General features: G+C 40.6%; 1 protein-coding gene across 3 annotated transcripts in view; it reads left to right on the forward strand.

Moving 5' to 3' along the window:
• Positions 1 to 9,655, forward strand: part of LOC115152252 (polypeptide N-acetylgalactosaminyltransferase 18) — a 91,786-nt gene extending 82,131 nt beyond the window's left edge. The window contains exons 11-12 of one of the 3 annotated variants that reach the window (XM_029696921.1): positions 8,484 to 8,555; positions 8,665 to 8,957. In XM_029696921.1, the coding sequence (XP_029552781.1) occupies positions 8,484 to 8,555; positions 8,665 to 8,688 (96 nt within the window). In that variant the 3' untranslated portion in view covers positions 8,689 to 8,957. The other 2 variants (XM_029696922.1, XM_029696920.1) reach the window with 2 other exon arrangements.
• The last annotated feature ends 13,375 nt before the right edge of the window (positions 9,656 to 23,030 follow it).

The raw sequence follows: 23,030 nt of genomic DNA on the forward strand, positions 1-23,030 counted from the left end.
AGAAAAACATACTCCACTGATTCATGTCTACTTTACTTGACTGACTTCATCAGGAAAAGATTGATGAGGGAAATCTCTGTGGAATGGTACTGCTTGACTTACAGAAGGCCTTTGATACAGTTAACCACTGTCTCCTAATCTCTAAACTGGAGGCACTGGGGTTAAGCAGTATCCTTCTAGGCTGGGTAAAGTCCTATTTATCAGGAAGGGAGCAAGTAGTAGAGGTTAATGGTTCACTGTCTCAGGTAGAACCAATGAGTTGTGGCGTTCCACAGGGGACCGTGCTTGGGCCTCTGCTGTTTTTATTGTATATTAACGATATGAAAGATGCTTGTTCTTGCCGTCTTTTTCTTTATGCGGATGACACTTCTGGTGTCTCACAAAAGTAAAACTATGTTGGGGAGCATACTTAGCACAGAGCTTACTAACATTAGCAAATGGCTTGGAGATAATAAGCCATCTCTGCACTTAGGGAAAACTGAAGCAATTATTTTTGGGTCCAGACCTAAATTGAGTACGTCCTCTGAAATCAGTGTGGAGTTAAGGGGAGAGGTGCTGACTACTAAACCCTCTGTTACCTACTTGGGATGTATCCTTGATGGAAGCTTGGGAGGTGTGAGCATAGCTAATAAAGTGCTAGGGAAGGTTAATGTCAGGACCTACGTTTTTGGCTAGAAAGTCCAAGCTGCTTGATAAGGACTCCATGAAAGTGCTAGCTACTGCCCTCATTCAATGCCATTTTGACTATGCTAGTACTTTCTGGTTTGGGGGCTTATCTAAACGTATGAAGGGGAAGGTCCAGATATCCCAGAATAAGCTGATCGGGGTAGTATTGAAAGTGAGTTCACGTACTCACATAGGCAGGAGCTTGTTTCAGAAACTAAACTGGCTGCCTGTTGAGGCTTGGGTGTCCCAGATTAGACTAGGTTTGGTTTACAGGAGTATTTATGGTCCTGCGCCCAGATATCTAACAGATTACTTTCCTCGTGTTAGGGATGCACACAATCATAGCACCAGATCAGGTGTTGCTGATGTGTGCTTATACAGGTTCTGGAGTAATGCTGGGAAAGGTACTTTCTTGTATACTGGAGCCTCAGAATGGAATGAGTTGCCTCTGCCCATAAAAACAACGTCCTCTCTGGACAGCTTTAAAAAATAAAGTAAAAATATGTTTGATGTCTTCTGTGCCCATATGAATAAACCCTATGATGTAACTGGATTGATGAAATGTTTTTCTTCTCTGTTTTTGTTTTTATTATTTCACTGCAATACTGTGTTCGATCTTGTCTAGCCATCTTGTCTCAAGAGGACCACAATGGAAATAATTCCCAGACTTTATTCTATGTTATCCTCAATGATTTTACTCATGTGCACGTATGGCTTTTTCAAGTTGTATGTGTGCTTGTTTTTTTAAATGGTCAAATTAATAAACTAAACTTGAATAGCCACAGAATATGGGATATTAGACAACTAGCGTTACCTCGTACCTACTGCCAGTTAATAATTGTAAACAAATTATTTGATCAATGCAATTTCCCCTCCTGCAAATAAAATGTTTTGTTTCTGTTCAGCTTTCACTTGGGGCTAATCAACATTTTAAGACAGTGGAAACTCAAAACCTTGCTAGATCAATAGGGTCTAGTTAGCAGTGTAGGCCTAATTTATTATTCTAATAGTACATTTAATGTCTTAAACATTTCAACATAGGCCTACTACCAATGATGCCGCCTTTATGTACAGTGCCTTCAGAAAGTATTCGTACCCCTTGACTTATTTCACAATTTGTTGTGTTACAGCCTGAATTCAACATGTTTTTTTCTCACCCATCCACAATACCCAATAATGACAAAGTGAAAACATGTCTAGAAATGTTTGCACATTTATTGAAAATTAAATCCAGAAATATCTCATGTACATTAGTATTCACACCTGTGTCCATACATGTTAAAAACACCTTTTGACAGCGATTACAGCTTTGAGTCTTTCTGGATAAGTTCTTTAAGAGCTTTCCATACCTGGATTGTACAATATTTGCCAATTTAAAAATATATATATTATATGCTAACTTCAATAATCTCCAAACTGCATGTAGAGACATAAAAATGGTATCCATGTGTTCGTCTGACAGGGTAAGTAGAAAAACGACCTAAATCTCAATCTCGCCGTATCCCTTTAAGTTAATTAATGGACTGCTGAATTCATTAATGGACTGTTGAATGTGGATTTTTTTCTCTTGCTTTGTTTGCTCTTTTCCATATTATGTCTATCTCTTATAAGCGACCCAGGAAAGGGCTAAAAATAGTCCATATTAATATATGTAGCCTTAGAAATAAGGTTCATGAAATCAATAACTTGCTGCTAACATCAGATAACATTCATATATTAGCCATTTCTGAGACTCACTTAAAAAATTAATATACAGTGATTCCTTCATTAATTTCATGATACAGCAGTAGCAATGCAAGTATATAACATCTATAGAAGATACAGAAATGGGGGAGGTGTTGCTGTATATATTCAGAGCCATATCCCTGTAATGCTTTGAAAATATCTTATGTCAAGTGTTATTGAAGTGTTGTGGTTGCATGTTCACTTGGCAGTTCTAAAGCCTTTTCTTTGTGGTGTTACTATAGGCCACCAAGTGCTAACAGTCATTATCTAAATAATATGTGTGAATGTAAACAGAGAGGTCTACTTTCTTGGGCACCTGAATATTGCTGGTTTTCATCAAGCGGTCTGCTCAAGAAGAAGGTTCTACTGTAACCGGTGCTTATGATCTGGTTCAAGTTATTGATCAACCTACCAGGGTGTTTACAAACACTACAGGAACAAGATAATCCACATGTATCGATCACATTTTTACTAATACTGTAGAACTTTGTTCTAAAGCTGTATACGTACCGATTGGATCACAGTACAGTGGCAATATCCAGGAAAGTAAAAGTTCCAAAAGCTGGGCCTAAAATAGTGTATAAGAGATCATAAAAAAGATTTGGCTCTGACTCTTATGTGGATGATGTAAAAAGTATTTGTTGGTGTGATTAATAAGGAGCATCCAGATGCTGAACTTGATAAATTTATGAAATTGCTTCTTCCAGTTATTGATAAACATGCACCTGTTAAGAAACTGACTGTTAGAACTGTTAAGGCTCCATGGATTGATGATGAATTTAAAAACGGTATGGTTGAAAGAGATGGGGCAAAAAGAGTGGCTAATAGAGTCTAGCTGCACATCTGACTGGCTTACTTACTGCAAATTGAGAAATTATGTGACTAAACTCAACAAGAAGAAGAAGAAACGGTATTATGAAGCCAAGATTAATGATATTAAGAATGATGGAAAAAATACTTTGGAGTACTTTAAATGAAATTATGGGCAGAAAGACACATTCAACTCCATCTTTCATTGAAATCAATGGCTTATTCATCGCACAACCATTCCATGTTGGCAATTATTTTTTATGATTATTTAATTGGCAAAGTGGGCAGACTTAGGCAGGAAATGCCCACGACAAACAATGAGCAATTATGTTAATGTATAAAAATAATGAAAGAAAAACATTTCCAATTTGTAAAGTTAGTATTGGAGAGGTGGAAAAATTGTTATTGGTCAATAAGGACAAACCTTCTGGCATTGACAACTTAGCCACTCCTATCTGTCATATCTGTAATCTGAGTTTAGAGGAAAGTCTTTATCCTCAGGCCTGGAGAGAAGCTAAAGTAATTCCGCTAGCCAAGAGTGTTAAAGCAGCCTTTAATGGTTCTAACAGAAGACTTATCAGCTTGCTGCCAGCTCTTAGCAAACTGTTGGACAAAATTGTGTTTGACCAAATACAATGCTATTTATCTGTAAATAAAATAACAACAGACTTTCAGCATGCTTATAGAGAAGGGCACTCAACATGTACTGCACTGACACAAATGACTGATGATTGGTTGAAAGAAATTGATAATAAGAAGATTGTGGGAGCTGTGCTGTTAGATTTCAGTGCAGCCTTTGATATTATTGACCATAAGCTGTTGTTGAGAAAACATGTGTTATGGCTTTTCAACCTATGCCATATCGTGGATTCAGAGCTATCTACAGTATCTAATAGAACTCAAAGGGTTTTCTTTAATGGAAGCTTCTTGAATGTCAAACATGTAAAGTGTGGTGTACTGCATGCAGGGCAGCTCTCTAGGCCCTCTACTCTTTTCTATTTTTACCAATGACCTGCCACTGGCATTAAACAAAGCATTAAACAACCATATACAGTGGTTCCTCAATCAAAACTTTTGAGATTATGCCGCGGGACTTAGAGGCAATTTGTGATTTACTACGTTACCCTGCGCCACTGCTTCATTGCTCCAGACCACCACAAGGGGGAGTTAGAGCAATGATTATGCTTTTTGGCGCTAATGTGTCTCTACCTGAATGAATGCTGTCAATGAATGGGCGATATAAACCAGATAGAAACTGATAATTGTTCAAAATTGAATTTTAATAAACAGAATGATGAGGATGAAGGTGATTGAATTTAGAACAATAGTGTAAGAATTGCTATTCCTCTGTCCTGCACGCACACCCGAAAAAAGACACTTGTTTTTTTGTGTTTACTTGGTCAGAAGAAGTTGTAACTAGACTGTAGCATATTACTTACTAAAACTGTTGTTACACTAAGGTTTTTATTCTAAGAGAAACAAAAATGTTCAATTATATTCCATGAAATTCTTAAGATATATGTGTTGACTGAATATAATCAGCAAGTGATGTCTGATGAAGAATCAAGTTGATGGTGCAGTCATATTTGTATTTTTGTATTTATTATGGATCCCCATTAGCTGCCAAGCAAAATGAAGGCAGTTTGTACAATTTTTAAAAACATTACAATACATTCACAGATTTCACAACACACTGTGTGCCTTCAGGCCCCTACTCCACTACTACCACATATCTACAGTACTAAATCTGTGTGTGTGTGTGTGTATGCATGGGTCTGTGCCTATGTTTGTGTTGCTTCACAGTCTCCGCTGTGTTTTTTTAATGTTTAAAAAAAAATCAAATTGTACTGCTTGCATCAGTTACTTGATGTGGAATAGAGTTCCATGTAGTCATGCTCTATGTAGCCTCGGCACCTACACATACAAACGACAACTACATCACACCTGCCCAGACCCACCTGCTCACATCTCCAGCGCCCGCATCACTCTCCGCCTCATGGCCTCAAACTGCACCATTTTGTTTCTCTCCGTCGCCCACACGCACTTCAAACATTTGGATAATAAAGCATTTAAAGGCTGACATTGGTTGATTTGAATACTTCTGACAGCCAAAATTCCACCCATAACCTTTGGACTTTTTAACATTCCCAGGATGTATTATTATAACCTACTGCAGGCTTAAAACCTGTGGGTTTAACCTTCTGAATGAATGTTTATATTGAAGATAGGCTCTCGGAGCTCATTAAGAGGCTGCTTCTGTCTGTTATCCAACGATTTGTATTATTATTTATTATTATTAAACTTGCATTATAATTATATAAGGTTCTGTAAGGTTTTACATTTCGAAATCAATATCACAGACCAGATTTGCCCTAGCGAAAATGCATCAACCCCTACAAATATATACATTTATTATTAACCCTGCATTATAATTGTATAAAAGCCTCTTAGATATTAATTTAGAATCCTCCAATCCTCTAAATTGAATTAGATCTACAGGGACATTTTATTGATCTGCAAGTATTTTCATTTAGAAGCCGCCTCCTTAATGAGTTCCCGAGAGCCGTGTCATACCAATAATTATTGGATTATTCAACATGGCAACCACTTGTTAGTACAAAATTGAAAATGATGTGCGTTTAAATTTTATCGAATTCAAGAATATATTTGTACCACTGTAGATGCTGTTTTTATTTACATTAGTTATGTACAATGATAGTCTCTCCTCAACTCTTAGCCAAGAGAAACTGGCATGCATAGTATTTATATCAGCCCTCTGATTACAATGAAGAGCAAGACGTGCCTCTCTGTTCTGGGCCAGCTGCAGCTTAACTAGGTCTTTCCTTCCAGCACTCGACCACACGACTGGACAATGATCAAGATTAGACAAAACTAGAGCCTGCAGGACTTTCTTTTTGGAGTGTGGTGTCAAAAAAAGCAGAGCATCTCTTTATTATGGACAGACCTCTCCCCATCTTTACAACCGTTGAATCTGTATGTTTTTGACCATGACATTTTACAATCAAAGGTAACACCAAGTAATTTAGTCTCCACTTGATCAACAGCCACACCATTCATTACCAGATTCAGCTGAGGTCTAGAACTGAGGGAATGATTTGTACCAAAGAAAATTCTCTTCGTTTTAGAGATGTTCAGGACCAGTTTATTACTGGCCACCCATTCCAAAACAGTCCTCAACTCTTTGTTAAGGATTTCAGTGACTTCATTAGCTGTGGTTGCTGATGCGTACAGTGGTTCTTCCTTTAAAAGTTGTCATACTGCAGCCAAATTCTATGGCACGTTATTTAAGTGTCAGCCATTGTTACCATTAATTGTAGTTAGTGCTAGTTTGCCCACCAGAGGGTATCTTTGAGAAGCTAAGTTATTGAAATGACAGAGCTGTAGGCCTAAGAGTCAAAGGGAGCCTTGAATAGAACAGAATATATGGGATTGATTTTTTTTTAAATGTAGCTTAATTAATTTGATGAATATTGTTTTTTTCTATTCCAAAAAAAACGAAAAAGCATTTCTTACTCTAGCTGTTTTAGGATAACTTACTTTTTGGCATAAAGTCCTACTTCAATATACAGTACATCAATCAATCACTCATTCATTTGTGCACGTCATCACACAGCATACAAGTCATCCATGTCTTTAAATACAGTCAAGCATTTTAGTTCTAAAACTAAATAGCAAAAGGAGCCTTGATTCATTTTGCAATCACGGCTAAAGCGATTTAATTCATTCAGAAAATGTTCTAATTCGTGCAAGACCGCGCAAATATCTGTGTACTTGATCTACGCAAACACCGGCTCGTAAAGCCTCAAACATAAATTGTCTGCAACGCTGAAATTGGCTACTTCTATGTGAAATAATGAGGCGGAACACGCCTCAATTCAAACTGTTGTTAGAAAATACAACGTGTTAGAAATGAATTTGAAATTGACAAGTTGAAACAGCCTATAGATAATTAGCAGGCAGTGCTTGTTAACTCTCCTGCTGCGTAATAATCACATTTCTGGAACAGTGAGTGCATTCTGACATCACGTGTGCGTCAAACAACTCACGCTGGGGCGACCGTTAGAGATATTTGGAACCCACATATGAAAAGGTTGTCAGGACTGAGAATGGACATTTTCAGGAACACTCAACACCTATTGCAAATTCATTATGGTGTCTTTGGCATTCACATTTGTGTAGTTGTCCCACAAAAAAATCCACCTCTATCCCAGGGTTAGGCATTCAGAAGACTTAGGCAGGTTTTTTTTACCTGGTCTTTGCTCTTTTCATATTTATTTTGGATGCTGACAAACTCCTCAGTCTCTGCAGGTGACCAGTGTACCATACAATTATGCTGCCACCACATTTACTATACATTTTCATTTGAAGGCAGCAAAACATGACAATTGTGAAAGGGGTGTGTAGACTTTCACTAGGCACTGTATCTGTCTTTGAGTGACATGCCACGGCAGATGCTATTCAAGTACTAATAACCTGCAGTTAAAGTGGTTTCTTTATCATCTGGTGGATGCCATTTAACATCCTTAATTAACTTAATCAGAGATCTTCAGTTTTCCTGCAGACACAATCAAGCCATTTTGTTTTTTTACATTGGACAAATCCTCCTCCACATCCACTGGCACCTGCAGAAGTCTACATTTGTTACAGTAATGTGTGTATATGTGTGTGTATATATATATATATATATATATATTTGTATTTATTTCACCTTTATTTAACCAGGTAGGCCATTTGAGAACAAGTTCGCATTTATAACTGCGACCTGGCCAAGATAAAGCAAAGCCTTGCAACAAAAACAACACAGAGTTACACATAAACAAACATACAGTCAATAACACAATAGAAAAATATATGTACAGTGTGTGCAAATGTAGAAGATTAGGGAGGTAAGGAAATAAATAGGCCATAGAGGCAAAATAATTACAATTTAGCATTAACACTGGAGTGATAGATGTGCAGATGATGATGTGCAAGTAGAGATACTGGGGTGCAAGAGGGAGAGGAAAAGCAGGACCTAACAGAGACATTAACCTGGGGTTGAAAGCGTTTAGATCGTCATCCTTAGTGATTGTAGACTAGCCTCAGTTATATAGATTCTCGTTATTCCCCAGGTGACATTATCAAATGGCCTCTCTTATGGCTGTTGGTAGAGAAAGTCTACACACCCCTTTCACAATTGTCATGTTTTGCTACGTTCAAATTTCAATTTCAAGTAATGTGGTGGCAGCATCATTTTATGGGTATGTTTTTGTCACCTGCAGGAACTGAATAGTTTGGCACATGCAAACTCCAGGGTTGTGGGTTCGATTCCCACGGAGGGCCAGAACGAAGAAGTATGAAAATCTATGCACTCACTACTGAAGTTGCTCTAGATAAAAGCGTCTGCTAAATTACTAAAATGTAAAAGATCCATCTGCATTAATTTTCTCTCTGTGATTACAGATGTACACCTTAATATCATGTTGATTTTAAATGGCCTCATTGGCCTGCCATTACAAGTTGGAGCTCCTGATGGACACAATGCATTTCAGCACAGTGAAATGACTGGACACAATGCATTTCATCACAGTGAAATGACTGGACACAATGCATTTCAGCACAGTGAAATGACTGGACACAATGCATTTCAGCACAGTGAAATGACTGGACACAATGTATTTCAGCACAGTGAAATGACTGGACACAATGTATATGAGCAAAGTGAAATGACTGCATGACTCAACATTTGCTATTTGCTCTGTGTCCTAAAGGGAGGCTCCATAGAAAACATGAATTCCAAACGTTGCCTGGAGCTGGTAGAGAACGGCGAAACGGAGTTTGGCTACCAGCTGGCCATACAGAAGTGCTCTGGTCAGAAATGGACAATCACCAACCTACTGTCAACCTACACTCTCCAATGAGGGGATCCTGCGTCCTGCAGGGGAAAGAGCTGCCCATGGTGAACACTGGATCTGTAACTGACAGACATAGAAGCTTTGCTTCTTTAAAGATATATTTATTGAGGCAATAATTGAATTATAAATATGCTGACACTTTTAGTACCTTGATGTCTCTTAGACTCAAAGACATCATTTGATAAATGTAAACAATGTCTTTTGTTAATATATGAGATTGAACCGGCAGACTTGGGTCTATAATGAGACTTAAATGTTTCAATGTATTTTGAGCAGATTGTCTTTTGTCACACTGAATTCAGGCTTGCATTGGCTCTAATGTACATTGTAATTGATGCTACTGTGTAGCATGTTTTTGAAAAACCTTTGTTATTCTTGTTTTGTTTGTTTCTCAGGTTTGTAGATTGAATGTTATTATGAAATCGAGTCGATGGTATCAAAGAACTGTTGCCAATATGTTGGGAGAATATACAAGCTATTTTCTAAGTGTATACTGGATATTTATAAAAACCTACAGTAAAAATGCTGATGACAAATAATATTTTGTGTGGGTGGTTTTCCATCTCCTGAATCATTCCTCATACTTTTATTTAAAGTCAATCAAGATTGTCCATCTCAGTTATGTTTTTTTGTGAAGACACCTTAATATAAAATCATACTGTAGGTGATGAAGTCAAATAGTTTATTTGATACCACGTATATTTTTCACAACACATAGAAATAGTGATGTTTTTTTTGCAAGGAATGCAATTATTTCCCCCATACAGTGCATTCGGAAAGTATTCAGACCCCTTGACCTTTTGCTATTTTACGTTACAGCCTTATAAAATGGATTAAATTGTTTTTTTCCCCCTCATCAATCTACACACAATAACCCATAATGACAAAGCAAAAACTTTTTTCTCCATTTTGGCAAATTTATGAAAAAAAAAATATGAAATGTCATTTTTACATAAGTATGCAGACCCTTTACTCATTACTTTGTTGAAGCACCTTTGGCAGAGATTTAAAGCCTTGAGTGTAGGGTATGATAGGCGGCAGGTAGCCTAGTGGTTAGAGCGTTGGGCCAGTAACTGAAAGGTTGCTGGATCAAATCCCTGAGCTGACAAGGTTAAAAAAATATATAAACATATGTCGTTCTGCCCCTGAACAAGGCAGTTAACCCACTGTTCCCTGTTAGGCCTGTCATTGTAAATAATAATTTGTTCTTAACTGGCTTTCCTAGTTAAATAAATGATACTACAAGCTTGGCACAGATCCTGTCAAGCTCTGTCAGGTTGGATGAGGAGTGTTGCTTCACAGCTATTTTCAGGTCTCTCCAGAGATGTTTGATTGGGTTCTGGCTGGGCCACTCAAGGACGTTCAGAGACTTGTCCCAAAGCCACTCCTGCATTGTCTTGCTTAAGGTCATCCTGTTGGAAGGGGAACCTTCGCCCAAGTCTGAGGTCCTGAGCGCTTTGGAGCAGGTTTTGTACTTTGCTCCGTTCATCTTTCCCTCGATCCTGACACGTCTCCCAGTCCCTGCCGCTGAAAAACATCCCCACATCATGATGCGGGCTCCACCATGCTTCACCGTAGGGATGGTGCCAGGTTTCCTCCAGACGTGACACTTGGCATTCAGGCCAAAGAGTTCAATCTTGATTTCATCAGACCAGAGAATCTTGTTTCTCATGGTCTGAGAGTCCTTTAGGTGCCTTTTGGCAAACTCTAAGTGGACTGTCATGTGCCTTTTACTGAGAAGTGCCTTCCTTCTGGCCACTCTACCATAAAGGCCTGACTGGTGGAGTGCTGCAGAGATGGTTGTTCTTCTGGAAGGTTCTCCAATCTCCACAGAGGAATTCTAGAGCTCTGTCAGAGAGACCATCGGATTCTTGGTCATCACAAGGCCCTTCTCCGCCGATCTCTCAGTTTGTTTGGGAAGAGTCTTGGTGGTTCCAAAATTGTTCCATTTAAGAATGATGGAGGCCACTGTGTTATTGGGGACCTTCAATGCTGCAGAAATGTGTTGGTACCCTTCCTCAGATCTTTGCCTTGACACAATCCTGTCTCGGAGCTCTACAGACAATTCCAATGACCTCATTGCTTGGTTCTTTGCTCTGACATGAAATGTGAAAATGAAAGGTGTGTGTCTTTCCAAATCATATCCAATCAATTGAATTTACCACAGGTGGCCTCCAATTGAGTTATAGAAGCATCTTAAGGATGATCAATGGAAAAAAGGATGCGCCTGAGCTCAATTTTGAGTCTCGTAGCAAAGGATCTGAATGCTTATGTAAATAAGGTATTTATGTTTATTAGTTTTATAAATTTGCACAATTTTCTAAAAACTTGTTTTTGCTTTGTCATTATGGGGTATTGTGTGTAGCTTGATCAGGATTTTTTAAATCCATTTTAGAATAAGGCTGTAACGTAACAAAATGTGGAAAAAGTCAAGGGGTCTGAATACTTTCTTCATGCACTGTATAAGCTGAGAGAAATAAATGACTTGTTTATAGCAGCAGCTGGGAAATGGAGCATGATTAAAAGGTCCAGTAATAGTAGCCTCTGTATGATAGATTGTTTTTCCTTCTATTGTGTTCTCACTGAAATATCCACTTTTGAGCTACTCTAATTAAATTGACTCAAATGCACTGATGTTTGAGCCTTCATGTCCTGAATATTTCAAGTGGAGAAGCGATGTTGTTCTCAACCAGACACTTTCTGTGGAAGCCTCCTAGTTGTCATTTGTTGTTAATTCAACCACACCACCCAGCAAGCACATTTGGTTCCTTGTTTTTGGTTTCACATTGGTTGTGGAAATAAAGCCATAAGTTTCCTGACTATTAAATTCAGTTTTTTCTTTTAAGTACTGAGAACAGAAGTGAAAATGCTGCCTGTTCTGGGAACATAAATGTTTAGGTTGCAGGGCGGTTCTGACAAAATTTTATTCTGGTTCCCTAAAAGTATTTTTTTGTTTTTTAATAACTACCGGAGCCCTTTACACTCGTACCTGTATACAGGTTGAAAATGGCAGATTTGGGCACTGATAAGCAGCTAAATTGGAATGCAGTGGCTGTACAGTAACATCCCAACTAGCACATAACGCTCTGAGAACCATATGTTTCTTAGAACTTGGTGAGAGTGTGGTTGTCCTATGGTTGTTTTGCGTACAAGCTTCCCACAACTTCCTGGGAATGGTGCAGGATAGTTACTTGACTTTGAAACATAGAGACACATACCAGGTAGAGTACTGCTATCTTCACTGTGGTGTCCAAAACGTCTTTCAAGCTGGCAGACATTCCACTGGCAGCAAGAGCTTCTCAATGGATGCTGCAGTGTACCCAAGTGGCTCCACTATGTCTCCCTGTCATGGCTTTTGAGCCATCAGTATAGATACCAACACATCTTGACCACCAAAGTCCATTTGATGTCACAAAGCTGTCCAGTAATATCCTGCTGTCCTGGTTTCCAGTGGTTTGCAGAAGAGGATGTCTTCCTTAATTGACCCCCCATAAACGTAACGGACAAATACCAGGAGCTGTGCCAGGCCCGACACGTCTGTTGACTCATCCAGCTGTAACGTATAGAATTCACTGGCTTGTATGCGAAGCAGTAATTGTTTAAAAACCTCTCCTGCAATGTATAGTTTTTTTGGCCTTTTCCCCCAGCATTGTCCCAACCATATCTGTGGCAGCAGGAAGAATGAAGTCCTCCACAATAGTATGGGGCTTGCCTGTCCTAGCCACTCGGTTGCTCACCATATAAGACGCTTCTAGCCCCTTCTTATTAATGGTATCTGTTGCTTTTATACATGTCAAACTCCCGTGGCTTATTTTTCAAATTGTTTTGTTTCTAAATGTCTGCTCAAGAGTGAAGGTTTCATCGAGTTGTGAGAGAGTACTTTTGCACATATAACACACTGTGGCTGAGGAAAGGCACTACTCCCAATATAAGTGAACCCCAAATCAATGTAGTTCTCATCATATTTGTGCCTTTTCAAAGGTCCAACGTCCCTGTCTGTTGTTCGGTGCTTTCCCGGGTAAGGGGCCAGTAGCTCTTCGGCTGAATCCCAGCTAGAATGTGTCCATGCTAGCTGGGCTAACAACATGTAGAATTACTGATGCTAGCGTTGTATGTGCTCGTGGAAGCAGAACAACTTGTGTCGTCGATGGTTAACTTTGTTAAAGCAAGGCTCCTGAACTCTCGTGTATTTTCTGCACTTTTCAATGATATGGGCAGCGACCATGTAACACTTTTGCAACATACAGAAGTGCGCTGGTTGTCAAGGGGCAAAGTATTGACACGTTTTTTTTTATTGAGAGACGAGCTTAAAATGTTCTTTACTGACCATCATTTTCACTAGTCTGACCTCTTGCATGATGATGAGTTTCTCACATGACTGGCCTATCTGGGTGATGTTTTTTCTCGCCTGAATGATCTGAATCTAGGATTACAGGGACTCTCCACAACTATATTCAATGTGCGGGACAAAATTGAGGCTATGATTAAGAAGTTGGAGCTCTTCTGCATTAACAAGGACAACATACAAGTCTTTTCATCATTGTATGATTTTTTTGTGTGCAAATGAACTCAAGTTTACTGACAATGTCAAATGTGATAGAAAGAAGCACCTGAGTGAGTTGGGTGCGCAATTACGCAGGTACTTTCCTGAAACGGATGACACAAACAACTGGATTCGTTATCCCTTTCATGTCATGCCTCCAGTCCACTTACCGATATCTGAACAAGAGAGCCTCATCGAAATTGCAACAAGTGGTTCTGTGAAAATTGAATTTAATCAGAAGCCACTGCCAGATTTCTGGATTGGGCTGTGCTCAGAGTATCCTTCTTTGGCAAATCACGCTGTTAAGACACTGATTCCCTTTGCAACCACGTACTGTACCTGTGTGAGAGTGGATTCTCTGCCCTCACTAGCATGAAAACTAAATACAGGTACAGACTGTGTGTGGAAAATGATTTAAGACTGAGACTCTCTCCAATACAACCCAACAATGCAGAGCTATGTGCATCCTTTCAAGCACACCCTTCTCATTAACCTGTGGTGAGTTATTCACAATTTTCGATGAACGAATAGGGTTCTATATGTTAGATGGTTAAATAACGAGCAAAATTATTGATTATTATTATAATAATCTTATAAGAGCTCTTTGTCACTTCTCATGAGCTGGGTTGTGACAAAAATTCACACTCATTCTTATGTTTAATAAATGAATCATAAAGTGTGTGTGTGGCATGCTTACAATGATGGCAAAAAACATTTGAGAGTGCGCTGACCCTGGTGCTAGAGGGGGTATGCAGCTGGAGGTTGAATGTTCAAAGGGGTACAGGACTATAAAAGGTTTGGGAACCACTACTCTAACCAATGTGAGACCAAAAACAGACACTGCCACATCTTCCAAGGAAGCAAACGTGCTAGCTGGGATGTTATTGCAATCTGGTTCCCAACTGCACAGTTGATGACGTGGCACACAACCATTAGTAGTTGCGTGCAATGTCTGAGCAGGGGAATACGACCAATGACTACTGGATGAAAGGATGTCAGTTAAAATGATTGAAGCAAGAGAGAGGCTAATTGGACTTGATTGGAGAGAAAAAAATGGCACTATCTGGGTTTTTTTATGTGTACATGTGAACATACTTTAAAAGAGACTTACTTTAAAGACCCTTGATCTATATTTTGAGAGAGATATCAAATAATCTTGATAGCCTGCTAGCTGAGAGATGGATAATTTTCTCCACTATCTGCACACAATGAACTCTAGGCTACGGTATGCACGTATTCACCAGAAGTAGGATATCAGACTCCACTGGGTAGCAGATTTTTCTTTACAGAGTTTAATCATAGAGGAGCCTCAGCCTCATCAAGTTATGTGTTCCTGCCTGAAGCAGACGCTTGTCCTCTTGTTACTCAAGCTTCAAGTTCCTCGGCGTTCACATCACTGATGACCTGAAATGCTCCCTTCACACAGACAGAGTTGAAGAACGTGCAACAGCGTGTCTTCAACCTCAGGAGAGTATAGAAATTTGGCTTGGCCCCTAAGACCCTCACAAACGTCTACAGATGCACCACTGAGAGCATCCTGTCTGGCTGTATCACCGCCTGGTACGGCAATTGCACAGTCCACAAACGCATGGCTCTCCAAAGGGTGGTGCGGTCTGCCCAACTCATCATCGGGGGCACACTGCTCGGTGTCACAGGAATGCCAAGTAGATCATCAAGGGCCTCAGCCAACCGAGATACGGGCTATGCACCCCGCTACCATCTAGGAGGATACAGTAAAGGTGCATCAAAGTAGCTGTCACGGCTCACTAGAATGATGGGGTGAAGTCAGGTGTTTATTTTCCTAATTCCAACAAATCCAGAATAGGAAATGAACAAGGAAAAAATGAACCAGACAAAAATAACAATGTCCACCTCAACAGGGTTGGAAAACAGTCCAGCAACAAAATAAATGTCTTCATCAAAAAGACAGTAGAAATCAAAAACACCCCACGACCGGCAAACAACGAACAATCCCGCACAAAAACCTAAACCCAGACAGCAAGACTAAATACCCCACTAATTACCTAACTCAAAACAGGTGTAACACAAAACCAGACAAAACCAAACGAAAAGGAAAAGCGGATCGGTGGCAGCTAGTAGGCCGGCGACGACGACCGCCGAGCGCCGCCCGATCAGGGAGAGGAGCCACCTTCGGTAGACTTCGTGACAGTAGCCACCCTTTGCCTTGACTGATAAACAGTTGATTGATAAAAAGTTTCTAACTTTGCCCAATACTCTGCCCTAAACCTTAGTCACTGTTACTAGCCGGCTACCATCCGGTACTCTACCCTGTACCTTGCAGAATGCATTACCCTATGTACATGAAGTCATTGAACACTGGTCACTTTAAGAATGTTTACATATACTGTCCATACGCACCACTATATACAGTACCAGTCAAAAGTTTGGACACACCTACTCATTCAAGGGTTTTTCTTTATTTTACTATTTTCTACATTGTAGAATAATAGTGAAGACATCAAACCTATGAAATGACACATATGGAATCATGTAGTAACCAAAAATGTGTTAAACCAATTAAAATATATTTTATATTTGAGATTCTTCAAAGTAGCCACCCTTTGCCTTGATGATAGCTTTGCACACTCTTGGCATTCTCTCAAGCAGCTTCATGAGGTAGTCACCTGGAATGCAATTCAATTAACAGGTGTGTCTTGTTAAAAGTTAATTTGTGGAATTTCTTTCCTCCTTAATGCGTTTGAGCCAATCGGTTGTGTTGTGACAAGGTAGGGTTAGTATACAGAAGATAGCCTATTTGGTAAAAAAACAAGTCCATATTATGGCAAGAACAGCTCAAATAAGCAAAGAGAAACGACAGTCCATCATCACTTTAAGACATGAAGGTCAGTCAATCCGGAAAATGTCAAGAACTTTCAAAGTGCAGTCGCAAAAACCGCTATGGTGAAACTGGCTTTCATGAGGACCACCACCGGAAAGGAAGACCCAGAGTTACCTCTGCTACATAAGTTCATTAGAGTTAACTGCACTTCAGATTGCAGCCCAAATAAATGCTTCACAGAGTTCAAGTAACAGACACATCTCAACATCAACTGTTCAGAGGAGACTGTGTGAATCAGCCCTTCATGGTTGAATTGCTGCAAAGAAACCACTACTAAAGGACACCAATAAGAAGCAGAGACTTGCTTGGGCCAAGAAACACGAGCAATAGACATTAGACCAGTGGAAATCTGTCCTTTGGTCTGATGAGTCCAATTGTGAAATTTTTTGTTACAACCGCCGTGTCTTTTTGAGACGCAGAGTAGGTGAATGGATGATCTCTGCAGGTGTGGTTCCCACCGTGAAGCATGGAGGAGGTGTGATGGTGTGGGGGTGCTTTGCCGGTGACACTGTCAGTGATTTATTTAGAATTTAAGACACACTTAACCAGCATGGCTACCACAGCATTCTGCAGCGATACACCATCCCATCTGGTTTGTGCTTAGTGGGACTATCATTTGTTTTTCAACAGGACAATGACCCAACACACCTCCAGGCTGTGTAAGGGCTATTTGACCAAGAAGGAGAGTGATGGAGTGCTGCATCAGATGACCTGGCCTCCACAATCACCCGACCTCAACCCAATTGACATGGCTTGGGATGAGTTGGACCACAGCGTGAAGGAAAAGCAGCCAAGAGTGTGCAAGCTGTCATCAAGGCAAAGGGTGGCTCCTTTGAAGAATCTAAAATATACTTTGATTTGTTTTAAAAAAATGGTTACTACTTGATTCCATGTTTATTATTTCATAGTTTTGATGTCTTCACTATTATTATACAATGTAGAAAATAGTAAAAATAAAGAAAAACCCTTGAATGAGTAGGTGTGTCCAAATTTTTGACTGGTTCTGTATATATAGATATATATATTCTGGACGCTGACATTGCTCGTTCTGATAATTCTTAATTTCTTTATTTTAACTTTTTGGTGTATGTGCATGTTGTTTTGTCAAATTAAAATTGCTAGGTGTTATTACTGCACTTTTGGAGCTAGAAACACAAGCATGTCGCTGCACCTGCAATAACATCTGCAAATCTGTGTACGTGACCAATAAACTTTGATTTGATTTTACCCACTGGACACAAACAGGTTAAATCAATGTTGTTTTCACATCATTTCAATGAAATTACATTGAACCAACGTGGAATAGACATTGAATTGACATCTGTGCCCAGTGGGCAGGGTCTACATAGTGTAGTGGTGGTAAAAGTGACCTGGACACTCAAAGGTTTCAATTTAATTACACTGCTGAAGTTTAGAGCCTGGAGGCATTATTTTTATGTTAGCATTTTTTAGGTATTTTATTTTACCTTTATTTTACCAGGTTAGTCTCATTGAGAATAAAAATCAATTTTGTTAGAGAGACCTGGCCAGAAAAGCAGCAGTCAAAGTTTCAAAAATGTACAACATAAAACACAAAGCACTACAGTTTAAAAACATGTTTACACATTGATAAGGCACATTGAGTGTTTCAACTAGAGCTCAAAACGTTGACAGAACCCTAAATGATTTTCCACCATTATTCTTACCCTAGATTTCAAATAATTGAGAGGAGCTCCTGTAGTTTTAAGTCATTGTGTAGCTCATTCCAAGTAGAGGGGACAGAGTACTGGAATGCTATTTTTACCTAGCTCTGTACAGGCCTAGGGTACCGTCAAGGAGATATAGTCCTGTGAGTGTAGGCAATAATTGTCATTAGTCTGTTGGACAATGTAGGTACACAGGTAATACTGTATGGGAGCAGTCTTAGTATGGCCTTTTTTGCTTAGTGGATGCTTCCACTAAAAACTCTCAGAGCAATATAATCAACTCTATGAAAATACATCACTTTCTTCTCCTGAGCTTTGTTAATTTACTAAAGAGATTGAGAAACGATTTCAATGGAATATCTATCTGGCCTTTACTTTCTCTCTATTTATTTTGTTTTTTTTATTTCACCTTTATGTAACCAGGTAGGCCAGTTGAGAACAAGTTCTCATCTACAACTGCGACCTGGCCAAGATAAAGCAAAGCAGTGCGACAAAAACAACAACACAGAGTTACACATGGGATAAACAAATGTACAGTGAATAACACAATAGAAAAATCTATGTACACTGTGGGCAAATGTAGTAAGATTAGGGATGTAAGGCAATAAAAATGCCATGGAGGCGAAATAATTACAATTTAGCATTAACACTGGAGTGATAGATATGCAGATGATGATGTGCAAGTAGAGATACTGGGGTGCAAAAGAGCAAAACATTTTTAATAAATAACAATATGGGGATGAGGTAGTTGGGTGTGCTATTTACAGATGGGCTGTGTACAGCTGATGCTTAAAGTTAGAGAGGGAGATATAAGTCTCAAGCTTCAGTGATTTTTGCAATTGGTTCCAGTCATTGGCAGCAGATAACTGGAAGGAAAGGTGGCCAAAGTAAGTGTTGGCTTTGGGAATGACCAGTTAAATATACCTGCTGGAGCGCGTGCTACTGGTGGGTGTTGCTATGGTGACCAGTGAGCTGAGATAAGGCGGGGCTTTACCTAGCAAAGACTTATAGATGACCTGGAGCCAGTGGGTTTGGCGACGAATATGTAGCGAGGGCCAGCCAACGAGAGCATACAGGTTGCAGTGGTGGGTATTATATGGGGCTTTGGTGACAAAACGGATGGCACTGTGATAGACTACATCCAATTTGCTGAGTAGAGTGTTGGAGGCTATTTTGTAAATGACATCGCCGAAGTCAAGGATTGGTAGGATAGTCAGTTTTACGAGGGTATGTTTGGCAGCATGAGTGAAGGAGGCTTTGTTGCGAAATAGGAAGCTGATTCTAGATTTCATTTTGGATTGGAGATGCTTAATGTGAGTCTGGAAGGAGAGTTTACAGTCTACCCAGACACCTAGGTATTTGTAGTTGTGCACATACTCTAAGTCAGAACCGTCCAGAGTAGTGATGCTAGTCGGGGGAGGTAGGTGTGGGCAGCAATCGGTTGAAGAGCATGCATTTAGTTTTACTAGCATTTAAAAGCAGTTGGAGGGCACGGAAAGAGTGTTGTATTGCATTGAAGCTTGTTTGGAGGTTTATTAACACAGTGCCCAAAGAAGGGCCAGATGTATACAGAATGGGGTCATCTGCGTAGAGGTGGATCAGAGAATCACCAGCAGCAAGAGTGACATCATTGATATATACATAGAAAAGAGTCGGCCTGAGAATTGAACCATGTGGCACCCCCATAGAGACTGCCAGAGGTCCAGACAACAGGCCCTCCGATTTGACACACTGAACTCTATCTGAAAAGTGGTTGGTGAACCAGGCGAGGCAGTCATTTGAGAAACCAAGGCTATTGAGTCTGCCGATAAGAATGCGATGGTTGACAGAGTCGAAAGCCTTGGCTAGGTCGATGAAGACGGCTGCACAGTACTGTCTTTTATCGATGGCGGTTATGATATCATTTAGGACCTTGAGCGTGGCTGAGGTGCACCCATGACCAGCTCGGAAACCAGATTGCATAGTGGAGAAGGTACGGTGGGATTCGAAATGGTCGGTGATCTGTTTGTTAAGGCAGGGCAGGATGGCAGGGCCGGATGGATATAGGTCTATAACAGTTTGGGTCTAGAGTGTCTCCCCCTTTGAAGAGGGGGATGACCGCGGCAGCTTTCCAATCTTTGGGGATCTTAGATGATACGAAAGAGAGGTTGAACAGGCTAGTAATAGGGGTTGCAAAAATTTTGGCGGACAATTTTAGAAAGAGAGGGTCCAGATTGTCTAGCCCAGCTGCTTTGTAGGGATCCAGTTTTTGCAGCTCTTTCAGAACATCAGCTATCTGGATTTGGGTGAAGGAGAAGCGGGGGGGACTTGGGCAAGTTTCTGCGGGGGGTGCAGAGCTGTTGGCCGTGGTAGGAGTAGCAAGGTGGAAAGCATGGCCAGCCGTAGAAAAATGCTTATTGAAATTATCGATTTTCGTAGATTTATCGTGGTGACAGGGTTTCCTAGCCTCAGTGCAGTGGGCAGCTGGGAGGAGGTGCTCTTATTCTCCATGGACTTTACAGTGTCCCAAAACTTTTTGGAATTAGTGCTACAGGATGCAAATTTCTGTTTGAAAAAGCTAGCCTTAGCTTTCCTAACGGACTGTGTATATTGGTTCCTGACTTCCCTGAAAAGTTGCATATCGCAGGGGCTACTCAATGTTAATTCAGTACGCCACATGATGTTTTTGTGCTGGTCAAGGGCAGTCAAGTCTGGGGTGACTAGCCAAGGGCTATATCTGTTCTTAGTTATACATTTTTTGAATGGGACATGCTTATTTAAGATGCTTTTAAAGAGCAACCAGGCATCCTCTACTGACGGGATGGGGTCAATATCCTTCCAGGATACCCAGGCCAGGTCGATTAGAAAGGCCTGCTCGCTGACGTGTTTTATGGAGCTTTTGACAGTGATGAGTGGTGGTCGTTTGACCATGGACCCATTACGGACGCAGGCAATGAGGCAGTGATCGCTGAGATCCTGTTTGAAGACAGCAGAGGTGTATTTAGAGGGCATTTAGAGGGCAAGTTGGTCTAGCTTAGATTGTAGGGCGGCCGGGGTGTTAAGCATATCCCAGTTTAGGTCACCTAACAGTACAAACTCTGAAGATAGATCCGGGGCAATCAATTCACATATGGTGTCCAGGGCAAAGCTGGGGCTGAGGGGGGTCTATAACAAGCAGCAATGGTGAGAGACTTATTTCTGGAAAGGTGGATTTTTAAAAGTAGAAGCTTGAATTGTTTGGGCACAGACCTGGATAGTATGACAGAACTCTGCAGTAGATTGCAACTCTGCCCCCTTTGGCAGTTCTATCTTGTCAGAAAATGTTGTAGTTGAGGATGGAAATGTCAGAATTTTTGGTGGCCTTCCTAAGCCAGGATTCAGACACAGCTAGGACATCAGGGTTGGCATGGTGGAATAGATTCAGGGCATAATGTACAGACAAGGGTATGGTAGGATGTGAGTACAGGAGATAAACCTAGGCATTGAGTTACGATGAGAGCGGTAGTGTCTCTGGAGGCACCAGTTAAGCCAGGTGAGGTCTCTGCATGTGTGGGGGGTGGGACAAAATAGCTATCTAAGGCATGTAGGGCGGGGCTGGGGGCTCTACAGTGAAATAAAACAATAATAACTAACCTAAACAGCAGTAGACAAGGCATATTGACATTATGCAGAGGCATGTGTAGCTGAGTGATCATAGGGTCCAATGAGCAGCAATAGGTGGGTCAGGGAGCCGTTCGGTAGTCGCTACTACGCTAGGCGAGCTGGAGACATGGCGATTCAGAAACCGAGCGGGCCGGGGCTAGCAGATGTGTCTACGGCGACGTTGCAACGGAAAAACCTGTTGAAACCCCCTTGGACGATTACGTCGGCAGACCAGTCGTGATGGATAGGCGGGGCTCCGTGTCGGCAAAAAGGGACCAGGCTAATTGGCAAAAGAGGTATTGTAGCCCAAGTATTAGCTGGTAGACCTCTTCGGCTAGCCGGGAGATGGGCCTAGCTCGAGGCTAGCTCAAGGCTAACTGGTGCTTGCTTCAGGACAGAGGCGTTAGCCAGGAGTATCCACTCAGGTTGCAGCTAGCTAGCTGCGATGATCCGGTGTACTGGTCCAGAGCTTGCAGTAGGAATCCGTTGATGTGATAGAGAAAAAGCAGTCCAATATGCTCTGGGTTGATATTGCGCTGTAAAGACTGGCAGGTATTGCCTGAGCTGAAGCTGGCTGGTGCCCTTGTTAAGGTGAAGACCGCTAGCAGTGGCTAAATGCCTACAAGCTAGTAGCTAGTTAGCTGGCTACCTCTGATGGGGGTTCCGGTTCTGAAGTATAAAAATAGCAGATCCGTGCCACATTGGGTGAGGCGGGTTGCAGGAAAGTATATTCAGGATGTAAAGAGTGATTAAAATATATACGAAATATATACGGAAAAAGCAAGAAACTACTATTTACACGGGACAAGACAAAACACAAGTCCGACTGCTACGCCATCTTGGATATCATCTGTGTGACTGTCAAAGCTGCATTTGAACAATAAAGCCTGTGATGATGTATTTATTTATTTATTTGCATGAAACATGGTGTCTTCTTGACTCATTTCCATATCATGTATAATGAGATATTGTGGGATATTAATCACACAATATAGTTGGGCAGTGTGATAAGTAAAATCCTTTGTGAGTTCGTGCTGCCATCTCGTGGTTAGTAAACATGGTGTCTACTTGACTCATTTCCATATCATGTATAAGGAGATATTGTGGGATATTAATCACGCAATATAATTAGGCAGTGTGATAAGTAAAATATTTCGTTAGTTCGTGCTGCCATCTCGTGGTTAGTAAAATACCTGTCAAACGTC

This window comes from Salmo trutta, chromosome 17 (genome assembly GCF_901001165.1).
Source record: "Salmo trutta chromosome 17, fSalTru1.1, whole genome shotgun sequence".
NCBI classification, from domain to species: Eukaryota; Metazoa; Chordata; class Actinopteri; order Salmoniformes; family Salmonidae; genus Salmo; species Salmo trutta.